The following is a 26,525-nucleotide window of genomic DNA, read 5'->3' as shown; positions in this document are numbered from 1 at the left end:
ATCACTTCATGGCTGGTCAAATGGTCCAATGACTTCTAGGGGTGGGGATGAGGAAACAGCTGTAAGCATCCAGCCTCTCACACAGGGGCACTGTTTAACACGAATCATTACTAGGACACTGAGGCTAATCTGTCCAGATTTAATCAACGGCTCATAAGCAGGAGTATAAAGGTTTTTAAAGCATTTACTGCAGCCTTCAGACATGTTATTAATAAATGTTATCCCTCTTGCCTCTTTTTTGTGGAGAAGGTGAACAGCTTTTATGTAATTCATAAAACAGCTGCTGCAAGAACTAATGCTTTATAATCCTGATCATTACAGTATCACAGTATATTTATGGATAACACATTCTAAAAAAGTTTTTTTTTAACAGCCATATTTGTAATTTTAATTTTTAATGGTATTTTGGCAAATGATGTAGTTGAAACAGGCTTCATAGTTCTATATTTTTTCTGAGCATACTGTAGCTGGTGAGCCTTGTCATGCTTGGCTTTAACGCAAAAGGATGAAGGGAATTCCCCCTCCCATCCATTATAATCCTCTGTAGGTTTTCACTGTTGTTTCTTTTCCCTTCCCCCATCCTTATTTCCTTTCATACCTCAATCCTATTTGGCAGAGTTAAAAAATGCTCTTTTGCAAAATACTGCTAGAAGTTTTGTATTTGAAAAAGGTTTATTTGTTTATACTGGAGGAGAGAGCCATTGTGGTTAGGGCTTTGTGTCTATCCCTTCTCCCTATTTTCCAACTGGGAAAATAAAAATAGATGAAATACATCTGCTTTGAGTCAGTAACTTCTGCCTTCTGGTTTTCCAAGAATAGCCAAATGCTGCCATTGGCTCACTAACTGTCAGGGAGACAGTGGAGACTGAGGAATTAATGCAGCCTCTTGAAAACACCAGCCCAAATGCATGCTCATCATGAGTCATGGCTGAGTGCTTGGAAGAAACCCTGTGGCGGAGACAGGCGCTCCAGGGTTATTTCATTTCTGTGATTCTTTTGCTGCAGAGACCCACAGTTACAGAGTGGGTAAGGTTGGAAGAGACCTCAAGGGGTCATCTGGTCCAACCTCCCTGCTCAAGCAGGGTCATCCTACAGCAAATTGCACAGGATTGCATCCAGATGGTTCATGAACATCTCCAATGATGGAGACTCCATGACCTCTCTGGGCAATCCAGTTCACAGTCACCCGCACAGCAAAGAATTTCTTCCTCACATTCTGCTGGAACTTCCTCTCTGCCTGTTGCCTCCTGTCCTATTGCTTGGCTCCACTTAGCCTGGCTCTTTCCTCTTGACACCCTCCCTTCAGGTACTTATATAAGATACTGATGAGGTCCCCTCTCTGTTGTCTCTTCTCAAGGCCGAACAGGGCTCAGCTCCCTCAGCCTTTCCTTGTAGGAGATGCTTCAGTTTCCTATCATCTTCATAGCCCTTTGCTCCAGGAGTTCCATGTCTCTCTCATCCTGGGCAGCCCAGAAATGGACACAGCCCTCCAGATGTGGCCTCACCAGGGCTAAGTAGAGGGGCAGGATCATTTCCCTCAACCCACTGGCAATGCTCTTCCTAATGCAGCCCAGGATTCCGTTGGCCTTCTTGGCCACAAAGGCACACTGCTGGCTCAGGGAGAACTCGTTGTCCATCGGGACCCCCAGGTCCTTCTCTGAAGAGCTGCTTTCCAGCATCTGCTGGAGTGGGACAGTAACTTGGTTTCAGGACAGAAACTGCATGGGATCCTTCTGCCACTGCAGTGACAGTCTCATCACATGTCCTCAAAGTCCCAAAATGTTACTAGAGAGTCAGGTAATGTTATGAGGGATCCTCAGTGTTATTCATAGCATTTGAAGGAAGAGGGCTCCCCTTTCTCCTGGTTGACAGCAGCCTCTAAACTCCTTCCTTAATCTGTCTCTTTCTAAATAACATGTGGCTTTTGGGATTTGCTTGTCTAAGGGAAAAGCTTGAAAAGCTGGGACTTGATGAGAACTAGTGACCTGTAAACACAGGTGAATCTGTGAGGGACTTGTGGTGCACCCACGGCCTGCTGTGTTGTGTTCTCCCAGTAAAGCCCAGTGATCCTGGCTTTGTAGGTGTTGCAACCAACAAGAAAACCAGTGGCGGAGACAGGCACTCCAGGGTTTTGGTAACACCATGTATTGATAGTAAATGGTGGGACTCCAAAAACGATGAGATTGTTGTCTTGCTTTAATTTTAGAGAATTAAAGTGTATGCTGGACAAATGTCCTCCTGCCCTGCTGTAAGAAGAGGATGTGTCACCTCACTAGGAGTCAGGCCCTGGGAGAGGGACAGAAAGGAGGTTTGAAGGGGGAAGGGGATGAGCACAGGGTCTGTAGAGCCTGTGAGCCTGGGGCTGGTGTCCCTGCGTTAGGGGCAAAGTCCCTAGCCCAGCTTAAGCGCATCTATGCAATGCCCACAGGATGGGTAACAAACAGGGGGAGATGGAGGACACTGCGCAGCAGGACAGCTACAGTTACCAAGATCTACAGGACAGGAATTCCCACAAAGCAAATATGCTAAAGTCTGCACACATGCAAAAAAATCCAAAGTAACTTCTTAAGCTGCACCAGTGGTGGTTTAAGTTGGACACTAGGAAGAAGATATTAGATATTGGAATGGGCTGCCCAAGGAGGTGGTGGAGTCACCATCCCTGGAGGTGTTTAAGGAAAGATTAGACATGGTGTTATCTGGTCACAGGTTGGACTCGATGATCTCAGAGGTCTTTCCAGCCTAATTGATTCTGTCATTCTTTGATTGAAAAAGCCTTTGCGAGGGTTGTGCCTCTCTCCATTTTCTCGAGTACCGAGACGACGAGGGCCGGGCGGAGGCCCCGCTCAGTCCCGATGCCCGCGCGGTCCCGCAGCTGAAGGCGGGTCGGGCCGCGCGCCAGGAGCGCTCGGGCGGCCGGCAGGCGAGGGCGGGCCGCGGGGAAGCCGCGCGCAGGCGCAGCGCTGCCCCCCGACGGCGGCGGCGCGCGCCCCTGCCGCAAGGCCGCCGGTCCGTCGGCGGCGCGGGGCGGGCGGCCGCCGGGCCCGGACATAAGATGGCGGCGGCGTTGCTGGGCGGCGGCGCGGCGGTGCGGCGTTGGCGGAGCACGGGCGGTGCGCGCTCTGCCCGGCTCGCAGGGCGAATAGCGGGGCCGGCGCGGCGGAGCGTGGGCCGCATGGGGCTCCCAGGTGCTGCAGATCCTGCGCCAGGGCTGGTGGGCGCGCTGAGCGGCTGGTACAGACCCGCATCAGCGCGGGAGTAAAACGCGCTGCACCTATCTACCTGTGGCTCTTCCTTGCTCGGCTTCCCCTTCACTCCTGTACATGTACGACGAGCGGCCTGGTCGGGGCGCGCGGGCCTTGCGGGGCCCGTGGGAGGGGGGGGGTGGCGGAAGGCCGCGGGGCTGCCGCGCGCGCGCCCTGCCCGCGGCGCGGCGCCCGAACGGCCCGAACGGCCCCGGCCGGGCTCCCCCGCCCCTGGAGCGGGCCGGCGCCCGCCGTCGGGGCTGCGGCATTTCGGGCGCACGGAGCTGGAACCGGGAGTCTGTGGGTGGGCGCTATCGGGGCGCGGCGGGGCTACAGGCGCTGGCGCTTTGCCTTCGTTTTTCTGTTTACTTTCCTTCAAAATTGGGCATAACTCTGTAAGCTTCCGCTGCGGATCTACTGGCAGTCCAGTAAAAAGCACAGTTTCTACAGAAGCTGTCAAATCTAGCCAGTATTTCTGGCTGGCAGCGCTATCACCTGGTTTTTGAGTCTGGTGGTGGATGTGGGTCCATAGCCCAGAAGTTTATTTGGCTGCAGTGTGATGTACTGTGTGATGGCTGACAGTGTATCTGGGGTGTGTGTTATTGACAAGAAGTTACTTTGGCTTTTTCGCTTCTATCCAGATTTTAGTGTAGTTGGTTTGTGGGAAGTCTTGTCCTATATATCTTTGTAAGCTATAGTTCAATCAGAGCTGTTAAAATACTAACCTTTAAACCTACAAACTTTCTTGACATTTGGACTTGGGAACAAATACAGGAGAGGTGTGATCAGTTAGGAGAGAAGGGGGAGGTTTCCTATTGGCCAGTCGTTTTCTTCCTGTGTAAGTTGTGTGTAACTCTAGGAAATGCAAATAGTTTACTTCGGAATTTTTAGTAGAATAGTGTGATTATACTAGGTGTGTTGTGACCAGTTTTGTGAATATGAGGTAGAATGTAATTTGCAAGCCTGCCGGGTCCAGATGCTGTGACAACCTGAAATAGAAACTGCCTTGTGAAAATTTTGGGATTTGTGAATGAAACGTTGGAGGAAAAATTCTATGCAAGTGCAGTTGCGAGATTGAGAGCTCTGGGGTCAGACATTTGCTTTGATAAAAAGCAGTTTGTAAGACTGCAGTATGAGACACTTAATACTGAGAAATAGGTAATGTGGAAGAGGAGGTTACAGCTCTGTATGGTTAGTTTTTAATTTGTTTTACAGTGTCATGGAAAAGGCAGCTCCAAGGCTTTTTGTTTGAAAACTTTTAGACTGCTGGCATGAAAACCATAGGCTGATACCAGCTACTTTTAAAACCAAAGTTAATGTGGCAACAGCTAGATAAAACTTTCAACTAAGCAGATTCTTTCTATAAAAACTTTGAATCTGTATCTATTCAAAGTTCCTCAGAATATGAGAAGAGGAGAGAACTTTTGGTTTCAAATGTAGCCTTTTAATTGTTTTTTATAAGAGTACTGTTCTTCTGTTTTGAGAGAATAGTCTATTTAGTTAGTACTGCCTTGCTGAGAGAGCTGTATCCTGCATGCACAGGAGACTTTTGAAAAGCAACTGATTTATACTGTACATAGGTCTTTCGACAAATGATAAATCTGGGCCAGTATTTGAGTCTCCTGCTGCTCTTAAAGCCATAGTTAAGCTTCAGTTACCTGTACTATGGGGTAAACTTCAGTGTTACCTAAACTTTTTTCCTGTGCAAAGGAAAAAGACAGACAAGAGCAAGCTGCTTGGCATTTTGTTGAGGTGAGAGAAATTCTCTTGCTTCATAGCTCTGGACAAGTTAAAGGTGCAACAACTGCCAGCTTCCCTGAGAATAAGTAAGGAGATTAGTCACAAGTTAAAGCAGATTGAATCATATTTGGCTGTTTTCCCTCTTTCCACCCTCTGCAGTTTAAGTGTTGTCTAGACATAAACTAAACAGGCAGTACTGTGTTGGTCATCTTAGCTCTTTAGTATCTCTTAAGCTCTTTTTCAGAATAAAAAGCAGTAAATGTTGCATTGCTGTGGGACATACATAAATAAGCAGAACTTGCTTAAAAAGTCTTAGGTAATCATAATCTGAATTCTGAGCATGGCTCACTGGTGTGTAGGAGGGAGTTTCTAAGCTAGCTTCAAGTGACTTGTTGCTGGCAGACAACCCTGTGTATTTAAAAAATCAAGGTATATACAAAGACTTAAAATGCTGTCAGGTTTCATATTACTTATAAAACTTCCTCACATAAGGAGTTGCAAAATCACAGTGTTGCTTTTATGCATTGAGGCAGCAGTAACTGTAGTTATTCCTAACTCGTTTTGTAGCAACAAAGACAAAAGTGTCGCCTAAGAACTTCGCTTGTAGCTGGCTCTCAAGGCTGAATGCATTTTACAGTAAGCTAATCACTTTTTTCAGATGTTATTTAGCCCTCAACAGGAATAGAACACTTTGGGATATGGTAATTTAGATGCGCTTATTGGTTAAAGACTTGGTTTATTGCAACCAACGTTGCTAATCTTTTTCTGTGCATTCCTTCTGTTGATCTGGTATTTTCAGAATGGAATCTGGTAATAGTTGTGGTCATCAAGTAATGCCATAAATTTGTGTTTTTCTTTGTGTATGTATGCTAGTACTGTTTGGGTTGATGGATTTAATGTGTGGTGGAAACCCACTTAAAAAATCAGCAGTAGAATTCAGCTATCCTTTTCTTCCTTGATCCCTTATCTGCCTTCTGAGCTTAAGCACATGAAAGTGGACCTTGTACCCTGTGTGAAGACAGCTGTATACATAAATGTATCTGTATTACCGATCCAGATACTTTTCTTTTTCTCCTGTATTTATACACTTAAACCGTCCTGTTGGAAGTGTGGCAAAAAGAAAAGTGTAGATAATGGAGGAACTGAGGTGTAGAGTAAGAGAAATGTCTGCTTGAGTCTGTATTCTTGGAGCTGTGGTTTGGCAGCATGCATACAAAAATATTGCTTTCTAGACTAGTTAAATCTATCCTGTTTGCAAATTTGTATTCAGTAACAGACTCAACTGTACTTGTTGATCTGCCTATCTGTAAGAGCTGATCCCTGTTTTTACTGTAATCCAGAACTGGAACTGGGAGAAGACAATATGCTTTCTATATGGGGAAGCTGTACAACTGCCTTGTAAAATATAGTGGTAGAGTTGAAAAAATACCCTAAGTGCAGAGGCCAGTGTTACGCATCAGTGTTGCAAGGGGGAGGGGAAAGAGAGGAGGCTGCCAAAGTACTTCCCCTAGTCGGAATGCTGTTTCAGTCCCACCACGTGCGCAGGAGGGGGTGAAGTCTTGGCTCTGGCACTTGTGGAATTTTGCCAGTGACTGAAGAGGAGCCAGGACTGTACCTTGCTTGGGGTGATGGGCTCAAATGTACCTACAGAACTTGTCTGTCAAAGTCAAGCTCGTTTAGACAACAAGTTCACCTAATTTCCTGGTTTGTGTACATAGTTACAGAAGTAGGTCATTTAAATGTAGCTCTAAATGTGAAAGTTTTTTCCACTGAGTTTCTGAAATATGTGCTGTTTCTTAAACTGAGATTTTAAATAATTGAGGTTGGATCTGTGATAACGATCCCTGGTATCCCATACTGCTCTAAGACACTTCTTGTTTCTTGGCTACTCAAGTTTCAGTTGTACACTTCTGAGTTTTCAGTCAAAAACTAGATAACATGTAACTGAACTTGCTTCTTGATAGCAGCAGTTCTTAAGGGCTCTGACTGTTCATAAACAAAAATTGGGGACAAAACTATATCTGTTGTTTCTTGATCTTTCCTCCTCTCCAGTATTAATGTTTCCATAAAATATTGGGCTCAAAATGCTTGAACTGGTAAGGCTTTTTACAAGACGCCTGTTACTTCTTAATGATTGATTGATATCACTTCTACGTAGGGGTTGGCAATCTGATTTGGGTTAGGAGACTTTCCTCTGAGTGTTCTCAACAGGTAACACCTACACGTTTCTTTTTTGAAAAGAATCTGGAAGCTTCATTGCATCTGTGGGGTCTAGCTAAAGCTAGATATGATTAGGTAAGATCCATATAGTCTTTATTTCTTCATAAATGTGTCGCACAACCTGCGATCAATGAAATTCCCTCTGGTTCCTGGCACTTACGTGCTTTAAACATTGCATCAAGACACAGCGACTTTTTCTAGTTCAGATGGGAGTATTTTACTGCAGTGCCTAGTGGTCTGAGCTTTCTTTTCTGTTTTAGGTTGGAGTTTAGGAGTGCTTAAAGCTTTTTCTACCTACTGTTTCACAAAAGAAGAGTTGTGATAAAACTGAGCTCACTTAACAGCCAGCAGCTTCCAGAAGGGACAGTCCTAGTCCTCCACTGTGCCTTCCTGCATCTTACTTTTGTGCATATGTATAGTATGGATTTCATAAGTTGTCTTGAAAGGTTTAAATTTGGAAAGTAACCCTTGAGGGAAAGGTGGTAGAAAATCAGTGTCCCTCCACCTCCATATTTGAGACTACTACTTAACTTCCCTTTTAAGATTCCAGGAAATAATTTCAGCTAAGAGTTTATCTAAAGGTTGGGTTTGTTCAACCATTAGACGACTGAAGTTTTCAACAGAACGTAATTAAAGCAGTCAGTTTTTGTATGGTCATGTTTAGCTTTTTATATTCTACCAGAGCTTTAGTTGTGACTACTGATGTGAAGTGTATGTTTTCTTTTGTTGCTAATGCGAGTGACTAGAGATGTGCAGTAAAATGGGGTGTTCTCTGAAATGCTGTTGCAGCTGCAGACTTGTAGCCAATTGGTGTCTACTAACAAGCTCTAACCTGAGGTGTTTTTAGACTGCTGTGCCCAATAAAAATGCTTTAGTACTTGTGGAAAGAACTGAAATAAAATCAAGCTGCAAATTTGTAGGACCTAGATTTGTATTCCAGTTTTGAAGGTGGTATCATACAGGATGCTGATGAGAGACCTGTCTCTCCTCAAATGTGCTAAAATGCTAACCCTGGTTTAAAGTGCTAATCTCACTTTAGCTCACCTTGGCTTGAAGACCCCAGATGGAAGTTGAATGCTTCCAAGTTTGGCAAAGAAGAATAGAGAAGGCGCCAGTGGTTTAGGTTAGGTTGCAGTAAGTCTTCTCCTTGAGGCTGGACTGCAGACAAATTACTGGTACCCTGGGTGGCAGTGCTGTACCATGGCATGAGACTTAGTGTGAAGTATGATCATACAGCAGAGTCAACTAGGCATGCTAAAATTTGTATTCCCACAGTATGTGCCCTATCCAGACACGAATAGCTACTAATGAATATGAAGAAGGAAAAGTAGTGAGTTAACTTACCTTATTTTTAGCTTTCTGCAATCCTGTGAAAACAGGATGTGAGGAAAAAACACCCTTTTATTCTTTATTGGGTTTACTGCAAGTTACATGAGGTGTTTGGCCTCTTTTCCCCCCTTGTTCTTAAAGCGTTTCTTTGCAGAACAGGATGTGTAGATTTTACTTTCCACAAGATAAATTGGATACACTTTGTGACCTCACTGCTGACAAAATTTAAGAGTTCTCTAGACAGATAAGTATGGGCATGTCTTTTATAGACTAATTCTAACTTTTGTTATCTTGTGTTAGACTGACTCTTCTGGTAATGGCTTCTGTACACTAGGTAGTTGTAAGGAGGAGGATAGTTGAAGTTGTGTGTGTGATCGGGCAGGTACAGGAAGCTCATGAGTTTTGCCAGAGTTAACGGATTTGCCCTTGCCTGCAGGGAACTAATTGCCTCTGAAGTTTTTGAAAGTGGAAACATGGCATTTCTTAAGGAAACCCTTGTAGCATTGCTTCAGGGGTTGTAAGGATGCCATAAGCATCGTTTTGGCTCCTGTTTGCTTACTGATGCTGTTTTTAAGTAGCTTTGTTTCCTCTTTCTCCTCCTGAAGTAGTGCTTGGGAAGTAAATCTCCTGGTGTAATGTGTTGTCCAGCTCAGCATGCAAAATCTAAGTTAGCATACTTCAGCTGAGTTTGCCTGGCCTACTTCAAATTTTGTATTAGGTGTTGACTTAACTTGTTTTGGAGGAGAAGGTAAGTTTAACTTGATCTGTTTAACAAAACAATCCTAATAAATAACTTGCCTCCTGATTGATTCCAGATTCAATTATTTATATTTGTTTGGCTTTAGGAATGTTATATTGATTATTTGGCTTTGCTTACAGCCAGAAAGTGAGAGCAGCCAGATTAAGAATTGGTTTTGTTCTGAAGTCAGCAGTCAATACAATACTTAAAAATATTTATTCTTTTGTTCCCTTTATTAGTACAGTATTTTGTATGTGGAGATCTCTTTAAGCAGTTTGCTTTGATAAACTCATCGCTTGTGTGGCAAGCACTCCCAGTACTACTAGGACTATTAAACTCTTGAATATGTAGAAATATTAATATTGTAATCAGATCTTTTGAATTACTAAAACTAGTTTTATGTGCAGAATAGAGAGGGCTCTTTGTCTCATTCTCTAGTAATTTTCCCCTTCTGATTCTACAAGATGTGCAGGGGGCTTTGATCACCATAAAGACTCTTCTCTTGTAATGGTCTGTATATGGAGGGAGACTGGAAGTCTCCTTAGGCTTGGAAGTCTAAAAAAAACCAGTTCATTTGTTCTAGTCATCTACTAAATAATTGTTCATGCTGAATATCAAATGTTGGTTAATTCTGATTGTCATATGTCTATGTGTATATATGTTTTTGAGGGTATGTCTCAAACTACACCATCAGTGGGGTAAGGGATGGTGATGCAGTGAACACTTTCGCTTGTGTAAGGGAAGTAGTCTGCTTTTGGATGAATACTAAGAGTTAGTATCTCATTTTGTTTAGTGACTGCCTAGTGAAATGGCAAAGTTAAAAATATGAATAAAAGATAAATTAGAAGGATGAAAGCCTTGAAGTGAAATCTGCAGTTCAACTAGTACTCTGAACGTTGCTTTTAAATAGCTGTTAGACTGTACTTAATCATTACCTGTTGCTGAAGTGATTGATCTGTAAAATCCCTATGTACCTCTGCAAAAGCTGCATGAGAAGTCTTAACTCAGAGTGGAATTTCAAAAGCTGAATTCAGGACTGAGGTTTTTTATGTGGCTTCTGGCCACCTTTGACACAACTGAAAAATTTTCTTCGGAACATGAATTGGCTTCCTTTTCCATGAACATATAATGATCTAACACAAATAATCTTTGCAGCCTGTGGTCTGCAGGTTATTGAGGACTGCTGCTCAGCGTGTGAGTCACAAATATAAACACTTTTTTTTTGTTTTGTATGCAACTAGGAAAAAGTTTGGCTTTTGTGACTGATCAGTATCTTGTCATGCAGGAGTAGCTGTTGGAGGCTGACAAGCGAAGACAAAACATCTCTGTTTGGTATCTAAGCAGGTTTTCTCACATCCAGCCATGCTGTCAAACTTGAAACAGTTTTTCAAAAATGGACTTGGTGCTGTGTACTGTCCCTGAAATAAGATCACATCCTGTGCTAGGTTTAGTTTCCAAGTTGCTTAAAACCTTCCCATCTCTTTTTATTCATAACAGCTAATCAGAAATACTGTGTGCCACACAAAAAGATCATGCTTAGCAGTAAGTTTCCTAGTCTAGGTCTTGTATTTCTATAATCTGTGAAAGGAGAATGAGAGTTGAACTTGGTTCTCAGGCTTCAGTGACACAGATTTATTTATGATGCTGCTGTTGCGCTTTGGTATCTTGAAGTTCAGCTGTTCCTTTTTTCTGTGTTGCCAGACTTCTAACATTCTTCACACAAAAACGGACTAGATGGTCTAATTTTCAGTATGATCAGTGTTTTCTCCACGGAAGAAACTGCCAAACTGTATGAAGGGTATTCTTATGGGTATTTGACCTTGTGTTCATTAACTCTTTCTTACTTTTTTTTGAAAGGCTCTTCCTTCTTCCATGATGATAGTAGCTGTCTACTGCCCGGTGATAGCAGCTCTCTTTATCGTTTTGAAGATGGTGAATTACCGTTTGCACAGGGCACTGGATGAGGGAGAAATTGTGGAGAGGAATGCCAGTGAGCATATGGATAGAGGTGCAAAAACAGAACAAAGCAATGTTTCAGCCAAGAGGAAAGACAGCAATGGGCCCAGGTAAGGTGTCTGCTGATGTTTGTATACTGCTTCAAATGATAAACAGTCCTGCCTTCATCAGATGTGTAACTGGGATGGCGGTTGAGATAAACACTGAGAAATATAGATATAGACCTGTGTAGTTCTGAAAGACTGTTTTAAGTCTGGTCTTTAAAAGCAGACTTATTTATTTATTAGGTTTGAAATGATGTATTCATGTTAATTTCCTGGTTCCTCCCCCGGAGGCGTTCCAGAACAATATTGAATGTGCTGGAAGCACTGAAACAATAGCATGGAAAATGTGGCCGATTAGGTCACTAGACACTTAACACAGCTAGTACAAGTAATTTTATTTCAGCAATAGATGTAATACTAAAAATCTAGCTGTCAAAGACCATGTACTGCTTGCTAATTCTTTTATCACTAGGAGGAATGTCTGATTGGGTTTCAATTTTAGTTTTTAAAAAACAGGAGTCAAATACAATGCTTGACTCCAGCTACAGTCTTTCTTCAGAAGAGCACTGTCCTATGAACTAGTAAATTCTGGAATTACTCATCTCAGTAATGAAGATAATGATTCTGAAGTACTGTCAATAGGAGGTGATTGCTTTCCACAGATCTCTACTGTTGCCAGCATAAAAAACCCCAGAGGTTTTCCTCTCTGACCAGACTATTTGGAGAAAGAAGAGCAAAAGATGACTCATCAACAAGGCCAGCCTAACCAGTCTGATCAGACTGTGGATGTGTTATGAGCTCTATTATCAAAACCTCTGCCTGCCTTCAGATAATTGAGGCTATCTACAAAGTTAAACTGTATGAAATAAATCAACCTTGAATTGTTAACTTTTAAAGAAGACCTTTCTCTTGTCTGTGAGCTTCTGGTACTAGTAGCCATGAACAGTTTTCAAAGTGAGGCAATTAATATGCTGTCCTGACTGTAATAAGGTTGTGTGTGTCTTACTAATAAAAGCCAAACCTGTAACTTCTAAATGGATACATGTGCTATAAGGAAATGTAGTTGAAAGAAGCCTCTTGAGTCTGTTTATTAGGACGCTTAAAGAAAGGAAGTGTTAAACTGCTGCTCTTGAAAATGCTCAGCCTAGAAGCAAAAGGACTTTGTGTGTACATATAGGGTAGCTTCTCCTGAGATGGGTCCTGCGTTCTTCTGTGTCTACTCTCAGCTCAGGTATTGTTAGCAAAAATGGTGTCTTAGATTCCTCTAAAGTTGATATACAGTAACTTCTTGTATCAATCTTTTATAACCTGCCCCTTTTTCCATGTTGTGTTTGGCAACAGAACCTGCTGATTTAAATTGAGACTCTGTTTAGAGCACCATATACCTTATTAAAACTGTACTGAGCTATTTTGGCAGACTGTTTCCCTAATTGTATATTAATGCTTACTCTGCTTAATAAAATTCATGGAAGTAAACAGTGGTCTGTTCTGTTTCAATGCAGCCTTGTTAATGCATGTTTTAGATGTGATCTTTAGATGTTTTGTCTCTTGAGCGGTTTTTGGTGGGCTTGGGTTTTGTTTTTGTTTTTTTGCCATGTAGCTTTTGCTTCCAAAACAGTAGCCCAAACTTGGCAAGGGAATTTCTACTAGAGTTGTGAATTACTTCTGGATGTTTCAGTTCTGTTTTGTCTAGGGAGCAGTTGACATGGGACAAGTTACTACATTATAAGCATTGTGAGCTCAGAAGTAGAGGTTAGTTTGATGCTGTGTGTCCTGCTTGCCAACTAAAGTTTCATTAACTTTTATATGATCCTTGTTCCCACTTTCAGGTCTCTTAACTAGAACTGGGAACAAGGTCAATGCAGAAATTACGGAGTTACTTTTTGGTAAGTGGGATGTACAGTATATACTAATCTTTGCCTGGAAGCTTACAAGAACTCTGGGGTAATAATCAAACTAGTAGATGGGATGTAGAGTGAGTGTTTAATATTGAGCTGTAACCTTCTTAAGTTAAATTGGAACACTAATAAAAAACCAAACCTGTCTGGGAAGAGAGTGTGTATGTAGGATTTTCTTTTTAAACTCTACTCTCCTTGCAGAAGGTGGATATAGGGGAGATCTAAGCAGACATACTGTCTTTAATATTTGCATAATCAGAATATTAGTTTTGATAGCTTAGACTACAGCATGTGATACCAAATAAATGTGTATAGTATAGTTTGCAAAGCCATCCTAGAGTTTTCACCCTGCTATGCCCACATTCCCTGAGACCACATAGTAGTATTTTTGAAGAATTAAGCAATAGTCTGGTTTCTGTTCCAAAGTCATGTTTGGGATTCTGTTAGCTTCTAAGAACTGCTGTTCTTTCTTTCTGAAGATGTTTATCTGTGAAGTGGTGCTTTCAGGTATCTTGACAACTTGTGTGCTGTCATCTGTAGGCTTACTCGAACTGCTCATTTATCTTCAGTTCACACTGTTTTTTGAACAGGATCGAACTAAAAGTTTTTAATCTTTCCGTGAAACTTTGGCATGTTTAAGCAAAGAACAACTTACTGTTCCTTTAGAAATGCCTTGTTTATTTTTTTGCTGTGCTCTTTAAAAAGCTGAAATTCTCTAGTTAATGGTTTTGAAAGAAATTAGTCTTAATTTAGAGATAGGAATGTGAGTTCCCTTTTTCTGTAGCTTCTAGTGCATTTGCTGTTTATATACTTCAGGTGTTAGTAATTCTTCTGTGAGGTTTCATGAAAGCAAGTAATGAGGATACAGGCTCCTGGTTTCACAGAAAAGGTAGAAGAAGCACTACAAGCATAATATTTGTTGAGTATCAGTGGACCCACATAGATACTTCAAAACATTTCAGTCAGTCTTTACTTCTGGGTGTATGAATATGGCTTCTTTCTTGTGTCAGTGACTACTGTGGTTCAAAGTATCATAAAGTGTTAATGTGGTGACACTGCTGTTCCCGATCTCCATTAGCATGGGGGAGCTGTAATCGAGATGCTGCATGAATTTCACTTGTACTTCTGGACAGCTGAAGAATGTTTTGTCTTTGAGATACGTACAGTCTGCTTAAACAAGTATGAGCAAGAGAAATAAAATTTAAAACATGTTATCTCAAGAACTCTTGCCCTACCTTTGCTGTTTACTGTTGCAGTTTTCTGTGGCTGGCAGAGTGTTTTTGAGTCTGGAGTTGGTTTGCATTTTTGACTGGTGATTCAAACTTGAAAGAAAACTTCTTTTAATACTTCAAGCTATTGTGACCTAGCATTTGCAGTACATGCTCTGGTCCTGTGTTTTGAGAGCAGCCTCCTAACTAGCTATCCTGCTATTTGAGTTGGAAATTAAGGACAGAAGAAGGTGTTCAAAAGAAATTCTTTCTCTGCTTTGTCCAGAAATCAAAATTGCTTATTCCAAATTCTCTTTCAAAGTTCTGGTCTGAATATCAGATTCCTTTAGTCAATCAGCCTAAGTCAGATTTTAAGCTCTTGAATTCATGTAGACTTACACCTTCTTCAGACATCTGGTTAGTCTCTGACATGCTAACGTAATATACCTGCAGATAGTAATTTTATTTAGGAAAGTTACTAATAACTAGAAATATTAGTTTTAAGTTGTTTTATGTGATCTTTGAATGCCTCTTGCATGGCAATCTCCATTGCAGGTAGCTGTACGTAATTTTTTCAGTCTTCTCAGTTTGAATGATAACTTCACTGCAGTTATTTTGCTTGCAAGCTGAGAAGTGTAGCACTTGCTCTAAGGTATGAGGTCGGGAAACTGTAAGAAACTGATTGTGGAACTTCAAAGCAGAAAGGAATGGCCACAGTGGTAGCATCAAATAGCTCCTAAAGGACTTTGTGCTATTATAGTCCAGATACTTGGGCATACAATGGTTAGTCCTAGGAATCTGTATTACCTGCTTTTTCCCGTGGACATTATTTGTCGTTTGTTACTAGCTTTTGTTAATCCATTATCTTGTGTGTGTCACAGAATATAGAAGCTGTGAGTAGAGTGGCAGTGTGGGATTGTGGTGTCATTTATGTTGGTATCTGTTGGTTCAGTTTTAGACAAAACTGCCTCCTTCTTCCACCCTGGCTAAATACCCAGTTCTATGCATGAGAGCTTATTTGCAATGGCTTATTTTTCTACTTCATAGGGTGTACTTTAATCACATACAGTATTTCTCAATGAATTATTCAAGCAGGAAAGGGATTTCATCTTTTTGTGAGAGGCATTCTTTGTTATACCTGCTGTTGTCATTGTAATGTATGTTGAACTTAAACATTGAGAATTTTTCAGTTTAGTCTTTAATTTCGTGTTATGTCCTTATGTATTCTTAAAATATTTACATAAGGAGTACTTTGGCTAAAGCTGGTGGTAATTATTGAAGCTGAATTCTGTATCTTCTTTTATTCGTTTTCCTTACCTGTCTCTAGCATAATTGATAATATTAGATCAGAGAGGACTCTATAAACAGCCATCACTAAGAGCATGCCTATGTCTCATTGCTGAGCTGTACCAAAATGGTGGCTTTTCACTTCTTTATTTTACTAGAGTTGGACCATAGTTGTTCTGCTAACTAATGGCTAGTTGTCTTTTAAGTTAACTTATTTTTATTGAAGTAATATATTCCTAACTTCAGACTGTCTTTTTTGTAATCTCTTTGATGTAGGAAGATTCACGGGCTTCTTATATGATCTAGAATGATTCCCAAGGTTGTACCTTTATGCTTCTCTAAGATTACAATAGCTTGAAATGTCATGCTGCAGAATGAATCATGTCTCAGGTCCTTTAGTCTACAGACTAATATCCTAGATATAATATCCTAGATTGATGGCTGTATATTACAAAAGTGATTAGAATTGTAGAATATGCGAAGTTTGAAGGGATCCATGAGGAGGATCATAGAGTCAATTCCTGGCCCTGTGCAGACCACCCCATTAGGTGTTGGTCTTATTGCACGAGACTTTCCTATAAGACTAGCTGTCTATTAAGTAAGCCCTGCAGTGCTTCTATTTTTCTGTCCCCTTCTCCAGAGGGGCTTCATCTTTAGTTTTTTGGTCCAGCCAGAGAAGTATTGTGCATACGTACTTTCTCCAGCAAAATGTTGGAGTGGACTTGCCACAGATCAGAATCACTGATTATTGGGAGGCAGTTGTTTATCTTTGGGATGAAGCAGAGAGGGTCAGTGTCAAATTACTCTGCAGTTACTTATGTTCAGAAGTTTGTATCAAGATGTTTGAAGAGAACTGCAGTGGGAGAGGAAAAAGGATGCCTCAACTTCTCCGTCTTTGCAGTCAACAAATGGTGCTAGGTTGTATCCCTGTGTTCTAGTCCTCAATTTACTTCACACCTCATTGTCCTAATGGATAGATCCAACTTGCTTATGTTTCATATAATATCTGCCTTTCACAAGCTGAATTATGTTGAATTACAATTTGGTGATGTCGATCTAGAAAATACTTTCAAACCAGTAGTTATTTATCCTGAAAGTGTGAAATCACTAGGATGTAATGATACATATGCTGTACCTGAAAATATATCTTAATAGGGCCTGTAAAGTATCTGAAGGAAAGTTATTTTTGGGTAGAAAGATGTGGTTTGCATTCCTGGGAGAGAGATACCATGTCCCTATATGTCTCTGCCTGTCCAATAACTTTTACTGACAGTGTGTGGCTTTCTTGATTAACCATCCTTGTGTTTGCTCCTAGATTCAGTCTAAGGAAAAGACCAGGAGTCCTTTCCATGGTCTTTGAAAAAGCTCTGTGTAGTACATTTTCTGTTGATGGATTTCTGGGTATTATAGTTGGACAGATGATCCAGAAGTTACATGTGTGTACATAGAGACAGAATTTAGTATGTCAGCATTGCAGAATGCCTTGTAGCTCCTGAGTCTTCACAGTTTGTGTTGGCTGGTGACAGTGGACTTAGGACTGCAGCTTCTATGACACTACGTAGGGTGCTCCAGCTCTGGCTGAGCTTCCTGTGTCAAATAGGTGGTATTCATCTGAGATACTGGGATATATTTGAGCTCTGGATATTTGAAAAGGGAAAAATTGTTTTGAATTTGCATTCAGGATAGACAAACTTAGGTTTAACTGGTAGGCTAATGTTATTTTTTTTTCTTTTGTGTTTCTCTTAGTGATCCTGGTGGAGGGATTGAGATGTCAGAGTTTATACGAGAAGCAACTCCCCCTGTTGGCTGTAGTTCACGCAATTCTTATGCTGGGATAGATCCAAACAACCAGGTAAGAATTAAAGCTACTGAGGTTGTTGCTTTAGTACTGCTGGCTCTGCAATCTGTACAGTAACTTTTCTTACTATTTTATATTTTTAAAATTTGTATGAGATTAAACCACTTATGTTTCTGTATTGAACTGCTTTATTAGGATGGCATTGCACTCTCCCAGCAGTATAGGTCTTTCTCATCCTGTTTTGTATTTACTTTATAAATGGCTGGATTTTGTAAGGGAACTTACTGTCTCATGAGAGACAGTAGCTGTTAGCTCTCTTCTGATTTAGTAAATCAGAATGGCTCAGAGCATGGTCAGATAAGGGCCAAGAACCCATTGTGGTGGGATTCCCTGGTCATTTTGGTATCTGTGAGCTCAAACTGTATCTTTGTCCTTATATTCTAACTTAAATTTCCTCATTACTTTTGTTTGGTCTTCATTTAATTAGTAAATTTAAATGCTGTATTTGAGGAGGCTTCTGTTAAGTCGTCCTAGAATGTATCCACTCCTGATTATCTCTTGCAATTGTAAATGACTTTCAGAAAGTTATTATTCCTGACAATTCAGACTCTGCAGTCAAAAATGTTAGTTTGCTAACATACAAAGCAAGATAAACTGGAAATGGAAAGACTAAAACTGTTTATTTTTGGATGACCTCTTCAAAATCTTCACTTTTTTGACACTTCAACAGGAGTGGGAAGAAAGCAATAAACAGGGACTCCTGCAAGATGGAAGTACTGAAGAATGTGGCTTTATTACATTTTAATGCAACTTTGTTATGCTCTAGTTGCCTTGTAATTTCACTGGGGAAGTTGTTCTGTTTCCTTATTATGTCTACGAGGTTTATGCATTCAGCTTCCATAGCGTTGGATGTATTCTTTCTTCTATTTGTCTTATGATGTTTTACTGGTCGTGGCATCTTTCTTTTACCAGCCCTTCACGAGGACAAGTAGATTGGCTGGCCATACTGTACGGTTTTGTTGACAATGAGCAATGCAGCATCATATTAAAGATACAGAACCTGTTTTTGAATGACATGGAAATCTTTGGTGTGGTATTACAATATCATGTTCTTCTAATTAGCTCTCTGGGCAGTCAGTAGATAGCAAGGTGAGGTGGTATGCTAATGGTGGTGTTTCATCTGAATAATGCTCCGTTATGCAGCATAGATACTCTAATAGATTTTTCTCCTTTGAAGCAAGTAGGCATTTGGTAGGAATTTGGTAGTTCAAAGGAATAGGAAACAATGGTCCATGTAGGAAGATAAAAACATGATCCCCAGACTAGTTCTTTGACTGGTCTTTGGCAAACAAACTATTTCAAACATATTATAACTGTTGTAATGTTAAAGCATGTGAAGAAGTTCAAGCTACTGTGAAAGAAAGTGTAGTGTTTAAAATGTGTTTGTCCTAATAAAAGTAGTATTCACTAGTCCCTTGCAATTGAATTTGTAGCATCAGAAGGGAATGTGAACAGTTAGCATCTGAGTTCTGTTCAGTTTTTTGTATGAAGTAGCTTTCCTGTGCTGATGCATTTGCATTCAGCTGCAGCATTCAGCAAGGCATATTACTGAATGGGAAAAAAACATTGAAACATGACAGAATGACTAACTAAAAGTGTATGTGACAATGTAATGAAGAAAATGCATTAAACAAGCTCTTAGCTGCTTTTTTGCATTACACATAACGAAGCCATTGTTCCTCTGTGGTATGGCTGCACACATCTTCAGGTTACCTGAAATTGCTGTGTGTACAGAAAAGAATTGGTAGAATTATGCCTTTGCCCCAGAGTCATTTGAACTAGGGACTTTTGATAAACAGCATCCCAATAAGTATGTATGTATATCTGTATTTATCTGTCTATATATATATATCTCTGAAAGTCAAATGGCCATCATTTTTATGTATCTTGGGTTGAGATTTTGCCTTTAAGTGCTCTTCTATATTTCTGAGTAGTTTAATTATTTGGCACATGCATTTTTTGTGCTATTTGTAGCTCTTTGAGAGATGGTCTTGAAAATATTATTGAAGGAAAAGACTAAATTCTCTGTAGCATCTCTGCAAAATAATCTGTTGTGGATTATAGGTTGTATGTAGAAAGGTAGATTGCAAACCTAAATGGCTAGCTCTTTTTTCATATGAGGAGGTACATGCCTGCTGGTTTGCCATCGAATGTGAAAACTAATCCTGAAAAAATATATATTTCTTCATATGGAAGCACTTTCTGGATTTAGCTTGGTGTTTATTGTGTTGAACAGGTAAGTTTTATACTAAGATACTGTTTTCTGTAAGCATTAGAGTGTGTCCAAAGGAGGGCAACCAGGATGGTAAAGGGCCTTGAGGGGAAGCAGTGTGAGGAGCAGCTGAGGTCACTTGGTCTGTTCAGCCTAGAGAAGAGGAGACTGAGGGGAGACCTCATTGGAGTCTACAACTTCCTCATGAGGGGAATCAGAGGGGATGGTGATTTCTCTGTTGTGACCAGTGACAGGACCCAAGCGAGTGGCCTGAAGTTGTGTTGGGGAGGTTTAGGTTGGATATTAGAAAAAGGTTCTTCCCCCAGAGGGTGGTTGGGCTCTGGAACAGGCTCCTTGGGGCAGTGGTCACAGCACCAAGGCTGACAGAGTTTGAGACATTTGAACAATGCTCTCAGGTACATGGTTTGACTTTTGGGGATGGCCCTACGCAGAGCTAAGGTTTGGACTCAGTGATCCTTGTGAGTCCCTTCCAACTCAGCATATTGTGTGATTTTAGACAACCGTGATCACTGCATTAAACATTCAGCTTTGCAGCAGTAGTTATCCATGTGCCACTGCTCCAGTACTTTGTTGCCGCATTAAGTATTTTCTAGAAAAATTCCTAGATTAAAAACTGTTTCTCAAATCAAATAGTAAAATCTGTAAGAACACTGGCTAAGAAACAGAATAATGCTGTCATGTAGTTAGATGCATAATTACATGCCTTGTTGTCATCTGTTTGCAGTGGAAACACATCAAGTCACAAAGAATTTTATAGTGCCATGCTGTTGGATGTTTTTGTGCCTTTAAAAATCTCTCCTAGATGTATAGACAAATGCATACATTGAAGTAATAGGAAACAACAGTTGGTTATTTTCTGAAAATTTACAACTTTTTACATAATCCCCTGTTTCTAGGTTGGATCTGGGTTATCTCGTCTGGGAACAGCAGCAACCATCAAAGGTGAGATTTTTAGCTGCTCCTTAAATTACCATGCAGAAGCACTTCAAATCACTATGTTATTTACTACGTTGTTTCCTATGTTGTTTCCAAATATCATCTACCTTATCGTCAAAACTTTTCTTTTTGTGAGCTAAGTACAGCATTTACTAATTGGGAGAAATCTTCCTTGGACTTGCCAATTATGTGACTAAAACATGAGGAGAGGATATTATGGAGTCCATGTTCTGTTTACTATGTAATGACACATTTTTCCTTTGCTTATCAATGCAGAGCTAAGGGATTGGTTTGGGTGCACTTTTCCCTAGCATTTTCAAGTCACTGCAACCAACCACCCTTCTGGTATTGTATTTCAATGACTTAATTATTTCTGGTTGCTTTGCATCTAGCAAAACTGTTGTCCAGAACATCCCTTGTGAACTCCTCTAGATGAAAAGATAAATTATTTGTAATATGCAAAATTATGATCTTGTAAATTTACCCAGCCAATAATAAGACAAAATCAAATGTGAATTTTTGTCACCTTCCTGATTATTTTTTTTCCTTACCCTTTTGATCATTACAAATATTTTCTTACAGTTTACCCCTCTTTTTATAGGCAACCATGCAAAAAGAAATATTCAAATAGATAGATTTTTAAGAAAAAAAAATCTCTTATTTCCGTTGGGTTCTGTGGAAGATACTTTTCTAGTTTTTCTAAGGTAAATGAAATAGAGTAGGCAATATTTGTCTCTAAAAGATAAATCTTGTGTTGCTTGTGATTATTATTTACCTTCAAATGAAGAAAGAAAAGCATGTCTTTGATGACAACTAAGAAATCTGCAGTGTATGTAAATGTATGTGTTAATACTTTGAGCACTAGTACTCTTATTTCTTAAAATTCACAGGTGATACTGACACTGCCAAGACCTCTGATGATATCAGTTTGAGTCTTGGCCAGAGTTCTAGTCTGTGTAAAGAAGGGAGTGAAGAACAAGGTAAAATTTCTTCTTCTCAATGTTAAACATGGTATTTTGTTACCAGAGACCCTTTGCTTAATATGCTAAATAAATTCATGCAGTTTGTTGATAAGACTCTAAGAAAAGGTATCTTGAAGTTCTCTGTTTCCTTTCTGAATTACTCAGGTTTCTGGGAAGCACAGTTGGAATGCTTTTAACGTTATTCTTTTGCTATGTGTTTCTTGTTCTGACATCTTCCAGCAGATAATAAATCTTTATTGTCACCTTACTGCTGAAAGATAACTAGCTTACATGTCTTTAGACAGTATCTCTTATACCACAAGTGGCCTGGGATTCCGGGGCTTCATTGTAGACTTATTTGTTTTGCTTTCCAGTACAGACAAATGTATTTTTTTTAAAATCTGGAAGGCTTTTCTATAAAGTAAATAATCCTATGCAGAGTTCTGTGTTTCTGGAACTATAGACTGCTTCTAAGATATAAGTTATCAGAGCTTTGTGTTTCCTTTTTTTATTTTTTTGCTCTTTATATGTAAGGAAACTGCTAGCTTGTGTTCTGAAATAAAACTGGACAACTGAAGATCTCATTTGTCATTTATCTTCATTGCCAGGAAAAAACCTGCTCAGTTTAAAATAGAGCATAAAACTGTAGGGAAATCTTTTTGTTTGCTGATTTTAAAATACCTGGTGATTAGCAGGAAATTAACTCTGGGAATACTATGGTTCATTTTTGCCAGTCTAATCACTAATAGGTGATTAGACTGACATGGATGATTCAGTTATTACTATGTGCTTGAGTGCAGAAAGGATGTTTGAAATAAAGCATCACAGGTGGCCATGCTGTTGTAATAGGGAGCAAGGTTCTACTACTTTCAGCTGAGTAATGTAACTGTTTTGAAGTTTAAGTTGCACCTGTTCAAATATGCTCTACAAAAATTTAGCAATCATAGAAACTTAACTTGGCCTCCAGATCTTCTATTTTTAGTGACAATACCAAAAGGGAAAGTAGCCTGACTTTCAGTGCTACTTGCAGGTGGACACTTTTACACGAGGCTGCTTGTGATGAGTAACAGGAACTACTGTTGTAATCAAGAGCTAACAGCAAATCCTCATGATTTGCTTTCACGTTACCAGTTTTAGAGGTAGTCCAACTCAGTAACTTCATAGGGAGTTTTTTTATAATACCAATAGGCCTGTGCAACATTAAGTCTGAGACACATAAGCAATAGAGGAGGCTGGGGACTTGTCAGAGTTGCATTGTTTTTTATTAGCTGCAAAGGTTAAGCTGCTATTGATGGTTTCTTTTTTTAATTAAAAAAACCCTGTCAGGTTTCCCAGGTGTTAGGAAATAATTTTAAATGATAATGTGATTCATCCATAGTACTTGCAAATGGATTTGTCAGTTTATTTACTTTGTCTGATATAAGCAAGCAGTTTTAAGGCAGACTGTATAACTTACATGAACGTTCTACATGAATATTTTTAAATATGTGTTTAAACAGATCTGGCAGCTGATCGGAAGCTTTTTCGTCTGGTGTCGAACGACTCGTTTGTCTCCATCCAACCTTCATTGTCCTCTGGACAGGATTTACCAAGGGACAGCAGTGACAAAGTGTGCCTCTCGAACAACCAGCTTGTGGACCAGTCTAAAACCAGTGCATGTGACACAGAAGTAGCTTCACTTGTAACTCTGCATTCTCACTCGTATAGGAAGGATCACAGACCACGAGGTGTACCAAGGACTTCTAGCTCTGCTGTTGCTTTTCCAGATGCTTCACTAAATGACTTCCCTCTCTATCAGCAAAAACGAGGACTAGATCCTGTCAGTGAATTAGAAGCTTCCAAACCCCCTTCTGGATCCAGAGAGTCTTTGGGTGAGAACTCTTGCATTTCAGGAGTTTTTCAATTAGATGACATTCTGAAAAGTAGCAGCCCTCAACCATTGACTAAGAGTGGGAAGAGCAAATCCTTGAAAGCAGACAAAAGTATGGACAGTCTGAGAAGCCTGAGTACTAGAAGCAGTGGTTCAACAGAAAGCTACTGCAGTGGGACTGATCGTGACACTAACAGTACCATCAGTAGCTATAAAAGTGAACATACTAGCTCAACGCATATAGAAAGCGTGTTGTCAGAGCACGAGGAGGAATCTCCTAGAGAAGAGAAAAAGGGTGGTAAGAAAAAAGACTGTGGTGTTGACTCAGAGGATGACAGTAGCTCTACTACGGATAAAAGGACTAGTAGCGAAAGGACTGCTGTGGAAGTGAGCACTGTGGGTGGTGTTCAAGAGCTAAAGGGTTCTAATGCATCCGATGAGATGCACAGCCAGAAAGGTCTTGGTGCCTCTGCTTCAGAAGAGGCCAATAAGAACCCACATGCCAATGAATTAACTACACAAACTGACAGGCCGCTTGGGAAGGCTGCTGAACAAAGAGATGAGCAGAGTGAGAAACTAGTTGTGTTAGTAGATTCAAGAGCTTCTAAAGAAACAAGTGGAAAACAAAAAGAAGGAGATGTTCGACCAAAATCTTCTAGTTTAATACATCGAACAGCCTCTACCCACAAGTCCAGCCGGAGAAGGACAGGAAAAAAGCGGGCTAGTAGTTTTGATTCAAGTCGGCACAGGGAATATGTTTCCTTCCGAGGTGTATCTGGTACTAAACCTCACAGTGCTGTGTTTTGTCACGATGAGGACTCCAGTGATCAAAGTGACTTGAGCAGGACATCGAGTATGCAGTCAGCTCACCAGTTCAGCAGTGATAGCTCTTCCAGCACCACCTCCCATTCGTGCCAGTCTCCTGAGGGAAAGTACAGTGCTCTAAAGACCAAATACGTTTCTAAAGAACGTGGGGGCACAGACCTTGAAAATGCTCACAAAACCCACGTAAGCTCTGAAGGAATTAGCAAAAAAAGATCTACACGACGGACTTCTAGCACAAACAGTGCCAAGAACCGTGCCAGAGTACTAAGTCTGGACAGTGGTACTGTAGCTTGTTTAAATGACCCAAATAGTTTAATGGCACCAGGTAACATAAAACAGTTAACCACTTCAAAATCTGATTTGGAAGCCAAAGAAGGAGAGGTGCTAGATGAGCTATCTCTGTTGGGAAGGGCTTCACACTTAGAGTCAGTCACTCGTTCTAGGAATAGCTTACCAAACCAGGCTACATTTCATGATGGGGAAGAGCAAGAATCAGCAAGCGGAGGTAAGTAAATGACCTACCAGAAGTACCTTGTCATATTTTGTTAATGAGTCTGGTATCTGTGATTTAAGTTAAAACTATACTTAAATGTCCTCCTGATTCTTTGTTCCTGCCCAGTAAAACTGAAAAAGCATTTCCTTCATAGTGTGTTGGAAGATACATGGAAATGGGAGTTGAATCCAAACAACTGTTAGGAAATACATAGGCAGAGGTGTTATGGTTTTGTTACCAGCAGTCTTTGTTAAGTAGAGCTGTATCTTAAAACCACTGTTTGTGATCAAATCCAAACCTGCTCCGTTGTGCTGAGTAGTACAAACCACTGCTGCCTTTCTGATGTGGCCTGAGGTGGTATCAAAAAATAAAACCAGTCCCAAACCCTTACCATGCTGCCTTGAATTGTGCATTCTTACAATGGTCTGATTACAAAGCTGAATTCTTTTAGGGGTTTGATTTTGCTTAGCCTTGCCATTGCTGGCTAGACAGTGTTGTTTGCTTTTGGTTTATTTTGTTTTTTTTTTTTTTCTTTTTTGTCTTCATTATGTGAACACAATAATGTTCCAGTATTGGAGAGGAATGTAGTTTCCTTTTTCCCTAACTATTGCTTTGCTTGGTGTAATGTGAATACTAAGCTTACCTGTAGTAGCTGTTATTAATATAGATTAATAGTGGCATTTAAAAAAAAAATTTGGAGCTCTTGATAGTTTTTTTTATCACTTTTTATGACATTTCAGTTTATTTTCTTGGTTAGCTGTATTGACTGCCTTAACTGAGAAGATTTCTTGTGTCATGGAAGATAAGTGGCTTTAAAATACATTTTCAGAACAGTATGGGATTGCTCAGATTACCTGTCTGAGTTTTGGGATTGTTGGAGGGCAATAGCTACCACATAATCTAGATCTCTATAGCTAGGCACACAAATGCTTCATAACATTTTATTGTAGATCAAGACATAAATGTTTATGAGAAATTGTAGCAAATTTACTGTTCTTGTTGTATGGACTGCCTGAACAAAATCTAGTGACTCTCTCATTTTAAAAGGAGAGGCTTCCAGCTGACAGTGAGATAAGATATGACCAATAGTGGGGTTTTCTTTTGGTTTTGTTTTGGGTTTTTATGTGTGGTTTGTTTTTTGTTTTTATTTTTTGTTTGTTTGTGGTTTTGTTTGGTTTTGGTTGTTTGTGTTTGTTTGTTTTTTTATGTGTGTGTGTTCCCCATAATTGACACAAGAACTATAAAAATCAGTACAGTTAATTTCTGGGGAGGAAAAAAAATGTACCACGCTAAATTTCAGCTGTGTATTGATTACTGATCAAATCTGACTGGTTTACAGTTAGTAGAGACCTATTTAGATGCCTTCACTTTACCAATATATGCAGATTTTTTTCTTTTTTTAACTTTCTCTCTGCTGTTTCTAGTAACAGAGTTCTGCAGTAGGTTTAATGAAAGAGTCCAGGTTGCACTTCTAGTACTAACTCTGCAAGCCAAACACTTAACACTTATTTTTCTTATACCTTGTTAAAGTGACAACTCTTCTTTATGTCTACTGAGAGTAATTTGGCTAATAAATAATCTGCTTTATGTATTTACCATTTTGACTCTGTGCTTCCCTTAGCATAGAGTTATTTGTGTTATTACTGTTTAAAACTATTAATGTTCTTTCCTTATGTGCGAAGGAG

General features: G+C 40.1%; 1 protein-coding gene across 7 annotated transcripts in view; it reads left to right on the top strand.

Annotated features, from left to right (window-relative positions):
* The first annotated feature begins 11,132 nt into the window (after positions 1 to 11,132).
* Positions 11,133 to 26,525, top strand: part of PCNX1 (pecanex 1) — an 81,732-nt gene continuing 66,339 nt past the window's right edge. For 6 of the 7 annotated variants that reach the window (XM_029964317.1, XM_029964312.1, XM_029964316.1 and 3 more), the window contains exons 1-5: positions 11,133 to 11,336; positions 17,410 to 17,515; positions 20,651 to 20,696; positions 21,581 to 21,670; positions 23,152 to 24,852. In XM_029964317.1, coding sequence (XP_029820177.1) covers positions 11,143 to 11,336; positions 17,410 to 17,515; positions 20,651 to 20,696; positions 21,581 to 21,670; positions 23,152 to 24,852 — 2,137 coding nt within the window. In that variant the 5' untranslated portion in view covers positions 11,133 to 11,142. Of the gene's footprint in view, positions 11,337 to 13,099; positions 13,157 to 17,409; positions 17,516 to 20,650; positions 20,697 to 21,580; positions 21,671 to 23,151; positions 24,853 to 26,525 lie in introns of all 7 variants that reach the window. The other variant, XM_029964314.1, reaches the window with a different exon arrangement.

This window comes from Manacus vitellinus, unplaced genomic scaffold, assembly GCF_001715985.3.
Source record: "Manacus vitellinus isolate BGI_N305 unplaced genomic scaffold, ASM171598v3 scaffold_6_pilon, whole genome shotgun sequence".
NCBI lineage: Eukaryota > Metazoa > Chordata > Aves > Passeriformes > Pipridae > Manacus > Manacus vitellinus.
This window is presented reverse-complemented; position numbering and strand designations above follow the sequence as displayed.